At 44.0% G+C, this 18746-nt stretch overlaps 1 protein-coding gene across 14 annotated transcripts in view; it reads left to right on the plus strand.

The window, feature by feature from the left end:
* The window catches only part of CATSPERE (catsper channel auxiliary subunit epsilon), a 52476-nt gene that overhangs the window by 4320 nt on the left and 29410 nt on the right, over positions 1 to 18746 (plus strand). For 7 of the 14 annotated variants that reach the window (XM_083732238.1, XM_083732229.1, XM_083732240.1 and 4 more), the window contains 7 exons: positions 1674 to 1746; positions 3541 to 3623; positions 3884 to 3926; positions 11526 to 11603; positions 12190 to 12305; positions 15672 to 16161; positions 17806 to 18295. In XM_083732238.1, coding sequence (XP_083588364.1) covers positions 1674 to 1746; positions 3541 to 3623; positions 3884 to 3926; positions 11526 to 11603; positions 12190 to 12305; positions 15672 to 16161; positions 17806 to 18295 — 1373 coding nt within the window. The remainder of the gene's footprint in view (positions 1 to 1673; positions 1747 to 3540; positions 3624 to 3883; positions 3927 to 11525; positions 11604 to 12189; positions 12306 to 15671; positions 16162 to 17805; positions 18296 to 18746) is intronic. The other 7 variants (XM_083732236.1, XM_083732237.1, XM_083732230.1 and 4 more) reach the window with 4 other exon arrangements.

The following is an 18746-nucleotide window of genomic DNA, read 5'->3' on the forward strand; positions in this document are numbered from 1 at the left end:
ACATATATCTTAGAGAAATGATAAGGGAACTTTTATATAAGAAAAGCAGGATACAATAAATAAAGCTAAATAACTCAGCAGAGGGGGAGTTGAGGGAAGTCCAGAGGAGGGGAGGGAGAACAGTGGTATATAAAATGATGATTGAGATCTGTATCTTTATTTGTTATAAAATTCAATAAATATTCATAAATAAATGGCACCTTAAACCTAGGTTATGGGTGCAACAACGGGTAGTTGCCTCCATTCTCAAATGACATACAAGGGCTTAGTTGTTCCCACTGTTTCTTTTCCTGATCCTAAAAAGAATGTTTGGAAAGGGCTCAACTCCCTGATGGTGAGGACATGGCAGGGCAGCTTCACTTTGTGAAGCTGGGATCTAATCTGAATGATTCGCTCGGTGACAGGATTTTATGTCAGGCCTGCTAATAGGTCAGAGTTAGAAATCTGAGTGGAAAAAAATGAGTCAAAAGTACTGGGAACATCTCTTATAGAATCGGATTTGGCAGGTGCAGGTGTTTCCTGTGGTAGGCAGACCAGGTTGATCATTATTGCTCCAGTACTAAGACCTGATTGACTGGTGGAATAATCAATATCTTGGTCCCCTTCTAAGAGTGGGGTTGTCATTTTTATTTTGAGAGGGAAATATGTCCAGGGTCTCATTAGAGTTATTATATTTATTATTGGTCAAATTAATATTGCCAGTTCCAAACCTTTTAAGGGGTGTTGCAATATCCATCAATTCCCTTTGGCAGTTTAACTGAGGTCCCATCTGCTGGACTTTGCTGTGATTTCCTGTATTGGTTATAGTCCGGGGGCTTCTTGAGTATCTTTTCTGTTTATTCCCCCACCCCCGAGCTGCACTCTGTGTCATCCATGTAGATAATGATTTTCTTCCGTCATCTAAGAGCATTCTAATTGGGCATATAGAAAGGGAAGCAATAAGCCTCTTCATTCTGAGCTGCATACTGGGTATGATGGAACTTTCGAAGGTTAGCAGCACTGTCCAAGTTTGCTTAGTACCAGAGAGTTTGTCATACTGTTCAAGGTCTACAGAATGTGGATCAATGCATGGTAGATAGTTTAATGAATGAATAATCATGCTTTTATTTCCCCATCTTCCTTGGCTTAGAGGCAGTAATGCCTCACTGGTTCCAGCCTCCTGGGCTGCTGGGCAGAGGCTGGGGGGCAGGAGGACGATCTTTGCCTTCGCTCGTCCCTGTCCCCGTCCAGCTCCTGGGCGGGGGCACACAGAGCATGTCAGCCCCCTCAATATACAGGTGATGAGCACTCACCCGGTGGTGGGGGTGGTGGCCCCCTCAGTATTGAGGTGGGCTGATCCCCCTGCCCCAAAATATTGAGGGTCTGAAGCCCCTTCTGCCCCCTATACCCAACACCCCTGTTTAGAGGGATATTTGCAATTTGCAGCATTACTCTGTTACTTTGTAATATTAAAATGCTAGGAATTATCTGAGTGGAGGTTTGTCAGTGCAAATATGGAAATATGATGCTAAAGCTGTTGATTATAAAATGCATAAAACATATAAGAGGATCAAATTACAATTGAATGGATCAATATATTTTTCTATAACTAATACATATATTTAGGGCTATAATATAGTGTCAGTGCTAAGCAACTTCACACTAGACATGTTACTTATTTTTTATTACGCTAGTTCACGTACCCCAGAATTGAATTGTCCAGTTGCTGGAACTCATATGGTTAAACCAAAGATTCGGGGGTCTCTGGTAAGTTGTGAATAGTTTCTGTTTAGTTCCTGAATTACTACTGTGGTACAGTGGTACCTCGGGTTAAGAACTTAATTTGTTCCGGAGGTCCGTTCTTAACCTGAAACTGTTCTTAACCTGAGGTAACACTTTAGCTAATGGGGCCTCCCACTGCTGCTGCACCGCCAGAGCACGATTTCTGTTCTCATCCAGAAGCAAAGTTCTTAACCCAAGGTACTATTTCTGGGTTAGTGGAGTCTGTAACCTGAAGCGTCTGTAACAGTGATTGAGTTAGCTAGTAGTAGCTCCCTATTCAAAATTAACCTACAGTTTTTCTTGCTCAAGTAGTAGGGTGAAATGAGTGGTGGCGTATATATATATGTTATATATATGCATATGCGTGAACTTAACTTTTGAGCAAGCATGTAAAGAGAGTATATTCTGGATATTGAAAAGGTTTTTTTAAAATGTATTTAAATGTTTTCTGCTCATCTTAAACATCTGAGATTTGAATTACAGTAAAAAAGGCAAAAATAAAATAATAGGACAACGTAAGAAATACTCAAGACCATCAAAGGAAACTATCAACTAAAGGGATAACAAGTTCTTAGTTGATGTCTTAGAGATGTACCTCTAGGACTTGATCAAATGTTCTTGGCATATACCACTTATAGCACTCAAGTATTACACTCTTCCATTTGGAACTGACTCAGTCCATTAATTGCTTTGTTATTCAGATTGAAAGATAGATCACTGGTGGTTTTTCATCTTAGAGAGGGGGGAAATTTGATTAAGCTCGTACAGTGACTTGACAGCCAGCGTTAGAACACATTATGAGATTTGATGGCAGAACAGATACCAGGCCACATGTTCTGTTATCTTAAGGGTATAGTCCTCAACGATCATTCATTGACCCTTCTCCTTGCATCTTCTGATGTAGTACAAGCAACTCTCCGTTTGCACAGGGGGTTGTGTTTCAGGTCACTACGTGCATCAGCAGTCACACATAAGCCTGTTCCACCCCCTTCCAGGGCCGAAAATTGTCATTCTCTGTAAAGAGAAAAAGAAATGTAGACAACAAAATAGGACATAAGACAAAAGTATTATTGGAGGACAGGCAAAAAAGGCAATTGTATCCTTCTTGGGATTTCGTACAAATTTAATAAATAATTGACCAAGTCATACTATAAGTTGACCCAGTGAAATGAGTTGGGAATGGGCCATAGCTCAGCGAGTCAAGCATATACTTTGCTTTCAGGTTCAGTCCTCTATATTGCCAGGTCTGGAAAGATTCCTGCCTGAAACCTTGGAGAGCTGCTACCAGTTATAGTAGATGGTGAAGGTAAAGGACCCCTGGACGGTTAAGTCCAGTCAAAGATGACTATGGGGTGCGGCGCTCATCTCGCTTCAGGCTAAGGGAGCCAGCATTTGTCTGCAGACAGCTTTCCGGGTCATGTGGCCAGCGTGACTAAACAGCTTCTGGTGCAAAGGAGCACCGTGATGGAAGCTAGAGCACACGGAAACGCCATTTACATAAACACCATTTACGTAGACAGTTCTTAGCTACTTAGTTAGTGGTCTGACAAGCAGCTTTGTATGTTTCTATTTTAAGTCCATTGATTTCTGTGGGTCTACTCTGACTATGAGTGACTTAATTAGATAAAAATTGTAGACAAAACAGAATTGTAACATGCTACAGTATGTGAAATGCAAGATTACTGACACCAGTGGATTTCAAACTCCTTATACGGTAAAGCAAAATTATTTTATTTGCAACAGAATAAAATATCTAACTTCCTTTCCTTTCCCTTTTAGACATTTCAGGATAGGGAACGCTACTTGACTATAAATGCTGATTTAGATTGTTTCTTATGGTATGTGTATACTTCCTTCGCAAGGTAAGATTAAACATACTTTTCAACATAATATATTCAATCACATACAGTTGCATTTTTTCTTTGAGAACATTTCCTCATTATACACACTAAACATGATAATGTATATGTGTATGTGTATCAATAATGGAGGTGTATTAAGCAGATGTATTACGTTGAATTAACAACATTCATTTGCTATAAGCATTCCTAAATTATCTTTGTTTTGACCATTTTTGAAGTGTTTTTATGCTCACTAAATATTCAATTTTTTTACTTTGTAGATCATCATTACATAGCAATCATGTGGTAAGAACTCTGAGATATGTATGTGTCTTATTGCTTTATGTTGTGATGCTAAATACATGCCCCAATCTCAAATATGTTTGCAAAATTGCATAACCATCAGTTCTGTTGTATGCCCAGTACCAGTTAGTGGTTCTTTGCAACCATCAGCAGCACATCCTCACATCTAGCTAGGAGATTTTACTACTTCTCAGAAATTTAAAATCAAACTCTTGGGAAACAAGACTCATTTGTTTTAATGCAGGGATGGCTACCCTACGATTCTTCTGATATTGGTGAACTGCAGCTTTCACCATCTCTATCCAACATGGTCAATGTTCAGCAATGAAGGGAGTTTTAGTTTAGCAATATCTGGAGGGAGCACCATTGAGAGTGTCTTAACCTATAGTATATTATCGTGGTATGGGAGCAGCTCTGAAATGGATAAAAAAGCTTTACAGAGAATAATTAAAATTGCCCAGAATGTTATTGGGCTCCAACTACCAACCCTGGATGAGATCTTCACGTCTCGCAGCTTGAAGAAGTCACACAATATCCTGAGAGATCCCACCCATCCCGCTCACAACCTCTTTGAACTGTTGCCTTCGGGCAGAAGATACAGGACAATGAAAACACGAACCACACGCCTTCTGAATAGTTTCTATCCAAGAGCTCTGATTGCACTAAATAATGATCTCAGGGCCAGTTGTAAGAAATAGCAAGCAGTGAGTAGTAAGGAATGAGATAGGTTTTAGGTTATGCTATGCTTCTAATAGGTTATGTTATATTCTGGATTATGTTATGTTCTAATAGATTATGTCTGAATAGGATGAGAGTGTTGGAGATACGTGCGAATGTGTATGTGAATCCGGTCTCGGGTATTTGATTTTCGTTGTTGTGTATACTGTGTATATACGGACAATGACAATAAATTTATCTATCTATCTATCTATCTATCTAAAATGTTAGCCACCTCTGTTTTAAAGGAATTTGTTTTTTAGAAACACGCATTTAGGATTGAACTAGAGTTCGGAATATATGTATAGTGACAATTAATGGATTTATTTATAGATAAATTGATGATATGAATGCATTAGAAAGTGTGATGGGATAATGAGCTGCTTGTGCGTAAAGCTTGATCCCTCCGGGTTTTGGCTGGTCAGCCAACCTAAGTCTCTAACGGAGCCCCCCAAAGCATGACTCCGTCAGTCGCTGGTAGAATCCGACAGTGGGCGTCTACGGAACTTACTCCAACATAAAAGCTGTTTGACGGACAAGCGCCTCCTGGACTCTCTGCGTGACAGCTTCTGGCGAGGGGTGGGGGTTGCTAAAGGGGGTCTTGTTACCTCCTCACTGTTCTCACTGGAAGTATCCCAGAGCCTCCCCTCCGACTCCCTTTCCCTTTGAGCTCCTGCTCTCCCCCTACTGGTTCCCTCTTCTGCTGCAGAGTCTCTCCTATTCTCCTGGAGCCTTTCTACCACCTGTTCTTCCGATGGCAGTTCCCTGACATCCACCTCCCTCCCAGGGCCCCCTTCACCCCCTCCCGCCTCCTCTCCCACTGGCGGTGAGGGTGGAAAGCCCCTGAAGGAACTCTCCTCGTCGTCCGTGGATTCAAACACTTCTTGCCACGGCTTACCGTCTCTTGCCCCGTCTTCCTCTTCTTCGTCGGAGTCTGCTTCCTCATCCACCCCTGACTCTGGGAACCCTTCAAACTCCCCTTCCTCATCGGTGGTCCCGAAATGTTCCCTTCTAAATCGTGCCACGGGCTGCGGTTTCCTTGGGAAACGCCTATGAAACGTTTCTATTAAAATCTCGTCATTGACTGCCTCTGCTGGTACCCATGTGTTTTCTGACTCTACTTCCCCCTCCCATTCTACCAAATATTCCACCTGATTCCCCTTCCACCTGGAATCAATGATTCCTGCCACGTTCATGTCGCGTTCTCTCTCTTCTATCACGGGCGTTTGGGTGACCTCCCTCTCACGTTCCCCCCACTCACGTCCCTCTCGGTACGGCGACAGTAATGACCTGTGAAATACTGGGTGCAATTTCATGTGACTGGGCAATCTGAGTTTGAATGCTACTGGGTTGACCAGCTGTATGACCTCAAAGGGTCCCAATCTTTTGGGTCTCAATTTCTTACTCCCTCCCTTGAACGGTAGTCCTTGGGTGGATAGCCACACCCGGTTTCCCACCCTTATAGTTTTACCTTCCCTCCTATTTCTGTCTGCTTGCTTCTTATATTCTTCCTTGGCTTTCTCTAAGTTGAGTTGGAGCTGACGGTGGATCGCTTCCATCTCTTCAACAAAATGTTCCGCCGCCGGCACACTCCACCTCTCCCCTCCCTCTCCTGGAAAAGGCCGGGGATGACACCCATAATTTTCCAGAAAGGGACTCATCCCTGTGGACACATTCTCTACGTTGTTGTAGGCAAATTCTGCCAGAGGTAACTTATCTACCCAATCATTTTCTCTGTCCTGAACATAACACCTCAGGTATTGTTGTAAAATCCCGTTTGCCCTCTCCGTTTGCCCATTTGTTTCTGGGTGCCGGGCAGTTGAAAAATTGATTTCCACGTGCAGTAAGCTAATGAGTTTCCTCCAGAACCTGGAAGTAAACTGTTTCCCTCTGTCGCTGACCACCCTCAAGGGGGCGCCATGCAACCTGAAAATATGCTCTACAAACAACTTGGCAGTTTCCTCCGCTGTGACCGCATGTGAACAGGCTATAAAATGACACATCTTAGTTAATAGATCTACCACCACCATGACCGCTGTCTTGCCTTTGGATTTTGGCAGGTCAGTCATAAAATCTATGGATACTGCCTCCCATGGCCGTTCTGGTGTGGGTAAGGGTTCTAATAGCCCCGCCGGTGCCAGCCTCTCCCCTTTCGCTCGCTGGCACCTGTCGCACCCCCTGACATATTCCCGTACGTCCTCCCTCACCTTGGGCCACCAAAACTCCCTGGTAACCAACCACATGGTCTTGTGCTGCCCGAAGTGCCCCGCTGTGGTGCTGTCGTGCAACTGCTTTAGTACTCTGCCCCTCAGTTCCCCATCGGGTATGTACAGTGCCCCTTTGTAATACAACGCCCCGTTCTTTTCTTCAAACCCCCCTGTGTTCTCTGTCCTCCTGAGTTCTCTTAGTTTCTCTTGGGCGTATTCATCGTTCTCAGTACTCGCTATCAATTCCCTCTGCCCCACCAAAGCCGCCCCACACACCCAGCGGTCCTCAGGGATTACATGCCTTTCCTCAGGCGCTCCCTCCCCCTCTAAGTACTCAGGTTTCCTGGAAAGAGCGTCCGCCCTTACGTTCTCGGAGCCTGGCACGTAATGAATTTCAAAGTGGAATTTGGAGAACTCCTGGGCCCATCTCACTTGTCTCTGGTTCAGCACTCGGGCTGTTCTCCAGTATTCCAGATTTTTGTGATCAGTTCTGACTTGAACCTTGTGCTGCGCCCCAATCAGCAAGTGCCGCCATTTCCGGAATGCTTCATGAATGGCGAGCAGTTCTCGGTCGTATACTGTGTAGTTCCTCTCGGATTTGTTCAACTTCCGCGAGAAGAATGCACACGGTCTCCATTCAGACGTATCTTTTCCCGGCTGGAGAAGCACGGCCCCCACCGCTCGGTCTGACGCGTCAGTCTCCACTCTCATTGGTTGTTGTAGATCCACGTGCAAAAGTTGCTCTTCCGACGCAAACGCCTGCTTTAAGCGTTCGAACGCCCGCTGCGCTTCTTCCGTCCAAACAAATTTCTTCTTGCTGCTAAGACAATCCGTGATGGGCGCTGTTAAATGGGCAAAGTTTTTGATGAACTTCCTATAGAAGTTTCCGAAGCCCAGGAACCTTTGCACGTCCTTCTTGGTCTTTGGTGTTTTCCATTCCAGTACCGCTTGAACCTTGCTGGGATCCATGGCCAATCCCTTGTCAGACAACCGGTACCCCAGGAATTCCACCTCCCTGGTATGAAACTGACACTTCTCCAGTTTCACCCACAGCCGGTTTTCTCGCAGTTTGCTCAGTACCTCTCTTACATCTCGCACATGCTGCTCCTCATTTTCAGAGTACACCAGGACGTCATCTAAGAACGCTGCGCAGTTCTTGTAGAGCAATGGCCCCAGGACGTGATTCATGAATGATTGAAAACAGGCTGAGCCCCCTTGTAATCCGAAAGGCATAACCAGGTACTCAAAAGCCCCCAAGGGGGTGAACATAGTGGTCTTCCACTCATCCCCCTTTCTCACACGTATCAAGTTATATGCCCCCCTAAGGTCCAGCTTGGTAAAAATTTTCCCTTTTCTCACCCGTGTCAGAATGTCATCAATTCTAGGCATAGGGAAAGTCACTGGTTCTGACACTGCATTTAGGGCCCTGAAATCACACACAAGCCTGGGTTTACCTGTGTTTTTTTTGTCCACAAAGAACACTGGGCTGCCCCCCACCGCTCGTGACTCTCTGATGAAACCTCGCTTGAGATTCTTGTCAATGAACTCCCTTAACTCCTGCATCTCACTATCTGACATCGCATACAGCTTGCCCACTGGCAATTGTGCTCCTGGGAGTAAGGTAATTTGACAGTCAAAGGGTCTGTGCGGGGGCAGTTTATCTGCTTCCTTTTCGCTGAATACGTCAATCAAGTCAGCGTATTGTCGTGGCACCCTCCCCTTGTCCATCACTTCCATCCCTGCTAGAGTGGCCCTGGCCCCTGCCTGAGCCTCTCCCTCCTTGCAGTGTTCTAGGCAATGTGCTGATCCAAAGGAAACCACCCTCTGATGCCAGCCTACTAGCGGATCATGTAGTGCCAGCCAGCTCATCCCCAAAATAATAGGAGCTCCTCCCAAGGTGGCTACGTTAAACGCTATCAGTTCTGTGTGTCTTGCCACCCTCATTATCATTGGCACAGTCTGTTGGCTCACTTCTCCTCCCAACAGTTCCCTCCCATCAATCATGGTAACCTGCAAAGGCTTACTTAATGGGATAGTCTGTATCTGGTGTTCAGCTGCAAACTCCTTACTCATGAAATTACAGGAGCTGCCTGAATCCAATAGCGCTTTTATCTTTAGTGGGTGTCCGTTTGACAGTTCCAGCAACACCTCTATCACAAGCGCTGGTCTTGGAGGTTCCGGCGTGGGCACATTCACTACTCCTTGGCCTGGCTGCTGTGCCCTGATGTTGGCAGCCAGGCGTTGGCTTTTACTTGCTCCTTGATTTCTTCTTCCTCCTTCCCCCCAACAGTTCCCGCCATCCCTTGCCATTCCTTCCTTTGCGGACAGACTCTGGCAAAGTGACCTGGCTGTTGGCAGAGATAGCATCTCTTGCCGCTCTTTCCCTCCTTCCTCCGCCCTTCACTGGTGTTTGAAACTGCGCGCGCGCGCGCTGTTCCAAGTTCCATCGGCTCTGCTGGCGGGAAAGGCTGCTCCGGAATCTCTGGAATGCGGAAGTCCTTCCAACGTTCCCCCTTTCCTTCCCGCTTTTCCAAAGCTCTTGCCTCCTGGCGCGCTCCTATGGACAGCGCAGATTTAGTCAGATGATCCATAGACTCCGCCCTAGGCGCCCAGGAAAGTTCATCTTTCACTGCCGGAGAGAGCCCTTCTTCAAACAGCATTTGAATAGGTTCACTCGCTAGGTCCCACCCCAGTCTATGTATCAACATGGTGAACTCAGTCCAGTACTCACGTACAGATCGGCTCCCCTGTTTACACGCCATTAACTGCCTGCGCACCACTCCCTGCTCAATCTCGCTGGAAAACATCAGGTCCATGGCGCGGAAAAACTTCCTCGTGTCCTTTAAGATTTCATTGTTGGCTGCCATCAGGGGTCTAATCCATTCCTTCGCCCCTCCCTCTAGATCAGTGTTTCCCAACCTTGTGCCTCCAGATGTTTTTGGCCTACAACTCCCATCATCCCTAGCTAGCAAGACCAGTGGTCAGGGATGATGGGAGTTGTAGGCCAAAAACATCTGGAGGCACAAGGTTGGGAAACACTGCTCTAGATGGCCAATAACGTACGCCACTCTAGAGTTCTCATCGGGGAAGTCATCAAACAGTAGATTGAGAGCATATTGCATCTCTGTTCTAAAGGCTTGATAGTTCCTGGGATCCCCCCCAAATTTCTGCACCAATCCAGGCACCTTTCTGGCAAGTGGGGTGGTTTTCCCCTTATCCGCATCTTGAGCCCTCCTCTCCTCGAGCCTCGCCGTTTGCAGCGCGAGCTGGACCTCCAACGCCCTGTACCTTTCTTCCAGGCTTGGATCCGCTCCAGCTCCAGCTCCAGCTCCTGCTCCTCCGGTTCCGGCTGGTTCGCTCATGATGCCCTCTGCTTGCACAAGCTGCTTTCAAAGACTGTCGGATTGCTGTGATGGAATAATGAGCTGCTTGTGCGTAAAGCTTGATCCCTCCGGGTTTTGGCTGGTCAGCCAACCTAAGTCTCTAACGGAGCCCCCCAAAGCATGACTCCGTCAGTCGCTGGTAGAATCCGACAGTGGGCGTCTACGGAACTTACTCCAACATAAAAGCTGTTTGACGGACAAGCGCCTCCTGGACTCTCTGCGTGACAGCTTCCGGCGAGGGGTGGGGGTTGCTAAAGGGGGTCTTGTTACCTCCTCACTGTTCTCACTGGAAGTATCCCAGAGCCTCCCCTCCGACTCCCTTTCCCTTTGAGCTCCTGCTCTCCCCCTACTGGTTCCCTCTTCTGCTGCAGAGTCTCTCCTATTCTCCTGGAGCCTTTCTACCACCTGTTCTTCCGATGGCAGTTCCCTGACAGAAAGATAATGCATTTATCCCAGTAATGTTGAGCTAATGAATTATTCTATTATCTTTTGGCTAGGTGGCAATTCAGTGCACATTTGTTCAATAGATTTCTCAGCACACTTCTGCCATTACTGAATCATGTAACATTTTGAATCTTTAACTTTGAAGTCCCAATTTTAGGGACTTACAGCACTGTTTGAAAAACTTTTGCTATTTGCAAAGGGCTTTCAGACAGTCTGCTCTGGAGGCTCTTTTTGAATGATTGGCTGCAGAAATCCTGCATTCAACTGATCCTTCCAAAAGGGTCTGCTTTGTGTAGCTGTGCATGCCTTTTTCCTCCTGTTTGCAGACAGCCCTTTGCAAACTGCCCCATGCTGCTCCTTCCAGAAAAGGATGAGCCCTTCTTACATACCCTCTCACCTTTCCACCTATGAAGATTAATTTCCTATCTTTATTAATTTTTTATGCTAAACCTAGCAAATCTATTGGTTAAATTATGGCTCCATACTCAAAATGGCAATATATTGTTTTAATAGAGATTTTCATCACTACATCCTGTTTTCTGTGACTTTACTAAACCATAGAATTACCTGATGTCTTTTTCTTAAAAACATAATGTTATCTCAGTTACTCTTTTCACCTGTTTCAGCCATGAAATGTACTCTCAGTACTTTTGCACTTGGATATCTTTGTTATAGGAAAAACATATTTACCTGAATGCTTATAAAACTTTAAACTTTAAAACAGGGACTATTAATTTGCTTTTAAATAGTCAGCTTACATACATGGTTAATATAGTTCTATAACACAAAATGGCCTATAATTCACAGGAAGAAACAGTATTGTTCAAATTCATCAAAATTTGCAATTATTTTCATTTTTTATTTGCCAGACTCTGGTTGTATGGATTTATGACCCAGAAAATGCTGATAGTAAAGAAATGAGCCATACTGCAAAAGGACCACCAGAAGTATGTTATCCTCCCTTCATAAACTAACTTGAAATGGGAAGTAATGAAATATCCATATTCCTATGGAAACAAAGGGCTATATATTCAACTAAATAATTGCACCAGTATATAATTGTATTAATTAAACTTTAAAATACGTTGTTTATGTATTGGTTGTATTTTTTCATAAACTGTCCTGGAAGCTCTGCCAAAGGATGGTATAGAAATATTTTAGATAAATAAATAATCATACCTTCTATTTAAAGCAACTTTTAGTATAATTTGTTTGCCCAGTTTATTAAAGTATTAAGGTCACAAATTGCTTTCACTAGCAGGCCATTGATTTACATCACTGAAGCTAAAATTTCCTCTGGTCCAAGATAGCTATCCCAGTCTCTTCCAACCCAATCGATTGATTGTTGACGTAGAATTATTATCTGAAAGGAATGTCAATATCATATTTATTTAATATTAATACTTCAGGTTTGAGCCTGGTCCTGGGAAGTACCTATTTCAAAGATAGCATTTTAGATATGAAAACAGATAAGACTTTAAATATATATAAGCAAATTTTGAAAATATACAACTCATTCCATTTTCTAAACAGCATTCTAAGACACTTTCCAGACAGTTCTTGAATTTGGGACAAACACCTACAGTTAAGATGTTTCACCTCAGTGAAGACAGCAGAGAATCGGAAGAATCAAAATATTCAGATGACGGGTATTGCTCATTTACATTTTTCTGAATTTGTCTTTTTAAACAATCGTTTTAATTAAATATTTTCTTGAATTACAAAAGTACATACAGTGTCTCAGTTTTCCGTTCATAGCATTTTTTCAACAGATCAGTAATATTCGATGTGAGGCACTAACATTATAGTTACAGGTAGGTAGCCATGTTGGTCTGCCGTAGTCTAAACAAAATAAAAAAAATCCTTCCAGTAGCACCTTAGAGATCAACTAAGTTTGTTATTGATATGAGCTTTCATGTGCATGCTTCTTCTGAAGAAGTGCACATGCACACAAAAGCTCATACCAATAACTAATGTTATAGGCAGTATAAGTTTGGGGAAGTTCACATCCTCAGATCCCCACTGTGGGTTGCAGTGAGAGCATCATCCTTCCGAAGATCCGCTTTGGGGCGGGGTCAGTTTACGTCTCTTTCCTAGGCACCACCATTTATTTATTTATTTATTTATTTATTTATCAATCAAATGGGTGGGGGTGAGACACAGAATGAGAGGGGTATCTCCTACCCTTTTCACAGGGCTAGCTCTGGGCCAGTGTGTGGCTGAGCCTCTTCTGTGCTTTGCAGTCCCTCCTCTTGCCTCCCTCCTTTTCCCTTCCTTCAAGGGTTAGATCAACCTTCTCCCGTTTTGTACCCTTGGATCCTGGGGTTCATCAGGTGATCTGGGAGAGATTCTGAGGGTGCTCTCCTTAGTTCGCCATCTTGGTGGAAGCCTTTAATTGTCTTTTATTTTAAAAAATATGTTGTATATATTCTTACTATACAAAGAAGACTGCTGATTTTCATATATTGTGGGTATAGGTAAAGGTAAAGGGACCCCTGACCATTAGGTCCAATCGTGACAGACTCTGGGGTTGCAGTGCTCAATTTGTTTTATTGGCCAAGGGAGCCGGCGTACAGCTTCTGGGTCATGTGGCCAGCATGACTAAGCCACTTCTGGTGAACCAGAGCAGAGCACGGAAATGCCATTTACCCTCCCGCCGCAGCGGTACGTATTTATCTACTTGCACTTTGGTGTGCTTTCAAACTGCTAGGTTGGCAGGAGCAGGGACCGAGCAATGGGAGCTCACCCCGTCGCAGGGATTCAAACTGCCAACCTTCTGATCGGCAAGTCCTAGACTGTGGTTTAACCCACAGCACCACCCGCGTCCCTTATTGTGGGTTTAATGTGTATTTATTTCTTAAATTTCTATATTGCGGTCATCTGAGGATCACGGGGCAGTTTACAATATAAAAACAAAAATATATGATGGTTGCAGGGTCCAGGTGAGTTTATATGGGGAGAGGCAGTCCTCAGCCATTTAAGGATTTTTAGGTAAAAAGTAGCACTTTGCATTAGGAAACTAATTGGGAGCCAGTTCAGTCAGGTCAGAGGGACGCGGGTGGTGCTGTGGGTAAAAGCCTCGGCGCCTAGGGCTTGCCGATCGAAAGGTCGGCGGTTCGAATCCCCGCAGCGGGGTGCGCTCCCGTTGCTCGGTCCCAGCGCCTAACAACCTAGCAGTTCGAAAGCACCCCCGGGTGCAAGTAGATAAATAGGGACCGCTTTATAGCGGGAAGGTAAACGGCGTTTCCGTGTGCGGCTCTGGCTCGCCAGAGCAGCGATGTCACGCTGGCCACGTGACCCGGAAGTGTCTCCGGACAGCGCTGGCCCCTGGCCTCTTAAGTGAGATGGGCGCACAACCCCAGAGTCTGTCAAGACTGGCCCGTACGGGCAGGGGTACCTTTACCTTTACCTTTCAGTCAGGTCAGGATTGGATTTATACACTCAAGGCAGCCTCACATAGAACTTGTTGCAGTAATCTAACCTAGAGGTATACGTGGCCCAGTATAGCAAGGGAAATCCATATAGACATATCTGATGCACCTCCTAATGAGAATGTATATTGTAATGCATATGTATTCTTAACATGAGGAAAAGTCACTTGAGTGATGATGTGGAAGAAGATTAAATCTTCTTCTCCTGACTGCACTCCTAAAAGCAGTTTCTCCTGATCTTAGTTATCAAGCTAAGCATTACCTGCATTTCTGTGGAACAAATATTTGGGCCTCATGCACATTCCCATCAAGGGCTATTAGTTCCAGGAAGTGCCTAGAGCCTTGATGATGGTCTTAATCTAATAAGTACTTTCACAAATCTTTTTTTAAAGAGGTATATGTAAAAAATACATAAATTGCAATCCAAACTCTGACTCCACCAGGCTGGAGGAAGGTGAGAATTTAGCACAACCCCTTAGTCCCCCAAAGAAGGGGAAGCCAAGGTGAGAGAAGTCCATCTTCCACCAGCAAGCAGCTTGGTTGGCCGAACTCACATGCACTGCTGATCCTCCTGGCGTAACAGTAAAAAGGAGGGTGTGCTATGGAGCAGTTTGCCAGGCACCATTTCCAACCCTATTCAGACAGCAGCCATGCCTTCACAGCCAGGTGGACTGCTCTTGAGATGAGCCCAATTATCAATAAGGACAACACAGGCCAGATATAAACCCTGCATGAGCCACCCACGATTATATGGCACCTCTTATGGTGTGGGACAAAACAATATGTGAACTGAAACACAGTCACCCTTCAAAATTCACACTTACTGTACAGTTTTTGAAATTTGGTATGCAGATCTCCAAGAAAACAGTGTTTACAAAATGCATATATTAGGAGAAAGTGGACATAAAAATGAATATAGTTATGAAAATGAAATACAAAAATGCATTGTATTAGGATAAATTGCAACAATGTGTATATTAGTCAAAACTGCACACAAAAATGTGTTTAGTAGGAGAAATTAAAACTAAAATGCCATGAATTTTCATGATTATTTTGAAAAAGAAAATTCACAAATTGCTGCAGAAATATGCAGAACCTAAGACTGGAAAAATGAGAATCTGAAAGAACTGAAATTGACAGTTCTTTCATTCCTAGTTTTGAGCTTGCTGAGACTGTTTTCAGCATTCCTAAAGAGCTCGTTGTTGCGTACAGAACTATTTTTTATTATTTTATGAGTGGAGTTTCAGATTCTGCCTGCCATCTGCATGAGTTATTTCATTCGCTCAATACACAGATTTTTGAGCAAATGAGATAGCTCAAGAAATGGAGTCTTCTTCCAAACTCTAGTATATCATTTGTCAATGTTTGTAGCTTGGTGCATATGAATAGTTTCACAATAGCTGTATTCTACATGCATTGATAATACAAATTTTTGAACTGCTGCTTTTCTAATGGTGACATGCACTGCAATCCTATAAGATAACGTGGAATTATGTTACATAGATCCTAATAGAAATTTCCATTTAACATGCTTGGATTTAGGGTAATAAAGTGTAATCATATGATGCTTTTTTCTATTTTTAGATACTGGGAAATTAACGTGCCTAGCATTTCAGATTACATCATTGGAGTAATCAGTGGAAAACCAGTTACTTTTCAGGGTTGTTTTGTTGCCCGGACTCCTTTTATCATGGCAAAATCAGAAATTCCTCCAGTCAACGTACATGATGTCTCTATCTCGACTCCAGCTGGTAGTGAGCTCATGATAGCATGGTCTGCATGTCATACAACTAAAGCAGTTGTGGTGACAAATTATGGAGCTTTCCTAACACATGATGAGTTCAGACATACAAAAAGAATCACATTTCCCTCCACTGTATTAGATCCAGCTGTAGCTCAGAAAGTAAATGATGTAGCCATAGTACAGTTACACATTGTATTTTTAATAGACAATTCTGCTTATTTTATAAACGATGACAAGATGTTCAGAGTTGGAAAACAACATAAACTTCCAGAAAGCGGAATTCTTGGGATAAAAGAAAGAATCTGGTGTCTAAGGAACTATCCAGTTCAAGTGAGTTATTCAAAATATTTTATATTTTAGAGGGTTCATATGGACTTATTTTTTATTCATACCACCACAACTTAAAAAACATTGCAGCTGTTGCTGCCCAGAGCTTCCGGGATGCGATAGTTTAGTACTGTAAAGCATATCCTCTTGGTTGACAGGTAGCACACTCAGAAAGCACTGGCTGCAAGGGCAAGGGCTTTCCTTCAGTTCCCAGACTCGATCTGTCTGGTTAGTAGGTTAGCAGCCACAAAATAGCATTCAACAGCAACTCAACTTAATGAATGTCAAGAAAAGGGGAATAATGTGACCAGGAGCCAAATGGCAGCTGTCCGCTGAAGCCATTCAAGTATGACCTTCCTCCTCCTGACCAAGAGCTGAGGCACATAGCTTAGACAGGCCAAACAGCTTTAGGGAAATGACTAGGACAGTTTATGTGCAACGTTTTCCCTGCAGTTTCAAAAGGTTTCCTCTCCTTCAGGATTTTTGAGCAAACTCCTCATTATGGGATTTATTATATGCCTACCACTTGCCAAGTTTGTGCAGCATCACCCTGCTTCCCTACAAATGGCCATTCTCATCAAGCACACACACCATTCTCATGGTGATGCAAGAAGCATCCAAAATGCAATTTTTCTATAACGTAGAACCAGTTGTAGTCAGGTTCTGCCAAAAAACCAATATCCAGAAGAATTTTTAACAGGTGCAATGTTTAAGGCTAGTAGAATAAAGTGAAAGGAAGATTCTAAACCCCTACCTCAAAGGAGCAAACGGAGATCTGTGATCAGATCAGATTTCCTTACATTTTGGCAAACAGGAAAAATGTACGTGTATAGGCATACATTTTTCCTAATATGGCAAATAACAGTTGGGGGTGGGGGAAATACTATTTATATTGGGACTGACTCTTATCTGCATGCAACTCCATGCACTCAGTGTTTAAGTGCAAATCTGTTATATCTCAAACTGTTTTTACCCTATTTTTTCGTGTGTTAGACAAGGTTTTTTGACTCAAAAATTGTGTCAAAAAACTGGGGTCATCCAATACACAGGTAGTGGCATGGTGAGGGAGAAGCAGCGCGCCCGCCAGTCAGCCGGTTGGAGGGACTGCAACTTCCCCTGATGCTGCAGCGAGCAGGAAATGATCTGGGGAGTGTTTCCTGCCCGCAGCTGCATGCAGGGGGAGAAGCTGTGTGCTGCCAGCCAGCTGGTTGGCGGGAGCGCAACTTCCCCCAATGCGGCTGCGTGCGGGAAACACTTCTTCGATCGTTTCCAACGTGCAGCGACATCGGGGGAAGTTGTGCTCCCGCCAACCGGTTGGCCAACGGGAGCGCAACTTCCCCTGATGCCACTGCACGCGGGAAACGAACTCGGGAGTGTTTCCTGCCCGCAGCTGGGGGGGGGGGGGAAGAAGCTCAACAACTTTGGGCCATCTCCCCTCATTTGCTTAAAATTGAGTCCGCCCAAATAGGGGAGAGGATCTTGTACATGGGGGCATCTTATAGACGGGAAAATATGGTACTTTTCAGTGAATGTTTTGATATTGTTTATGATAAATTTAAGACGGAGCTTTAAGCAATACCTACAGTGTCTGAATTTTATTATTTATCTCTCCCACCGCTTCTCTCTCTATCTCATCCGACGCCCAAGGTGCTGGAATCAGATTTAAGTGAAGCAGTCCTGTGGACAAAAACAGAAATATTCCTCATGTACCCATCAAGAAATATAACTGATATGTTTGTTCTAGTCATGGAAGTAGATGTCTTAAGGAGTGTGTTAGGATTCAAAGACCACATTACTTTAGCTGTAATAAGTGCTTGCTATGATTCAGTCCCTTCTGAAATTTCAGTCTTACTGGTTTGTACTGGATGCAGAACCTCCGCACAATTATTTGTGGCAGGATTTAATGAAGACGAGGCCCACTGGTTCTTGAGAGATCTTTCCCTGCCTGCACCTACAAGTGACCCTCTGTACATGGAAGTTGTGTTTGGAGCATCATCATCTATGCTGCTGTGGTACAGTGACAAGATTATTTATTCTTACAAAGGAAGCAAATTCACCGGATATATTAAAGATGCTGAGACAGGCGTGGAATTATCAGCAACAGCATTAGGAACAGTTATTCATCAAGTTGTTATTGGTTAAGTATAGTATATTTTGATATAAATTACTAATGGAAATTGTTGTTATTTTAGTTGATTTTAGCAATTATAGTGTGTAACCTAAGCCATAAATGCATAGTGTTTGAAAGTACAACAGGTGACTCCCCATTTACACAGGGGTTATGTTCTGAACCCCTGCGCATGTCTGTGAAATTGCATAAAATTGAGAGTTGCCTGTCAACTCAACATAGCCCCCCTGACTCGCAGGGAAGAAGTGTTCCCACGTCTGCTGAGCCTGTCAATGAGGAACTGCTGCCCCTCCAGCTCTCGGGAGCCAAAGAGACAGTGGGTCTTGCACAGCTGATGCACAAGGAAGCTTCTTTCCCACACATCAGTTGAGCTGGTCAATCAAGCCCTGCTGCCCTGAAGCACAGCTAGGCTTTCCAGCTAACAGCTGATGCATGGGAAAGCACACTAGCACCAGGCACT

This window comes from Podarcis gaigeae (assembly GCF_964106915.1).
Source record: "Podarcis gaigeae genome assembly, chromosome: 3".
Lineage (NCBI taxonomy): Eukaryota > Metazoa > Chordata > Lepidosauria > Squamata > Lacertidae > Podarcis > Podarcis gaigeae.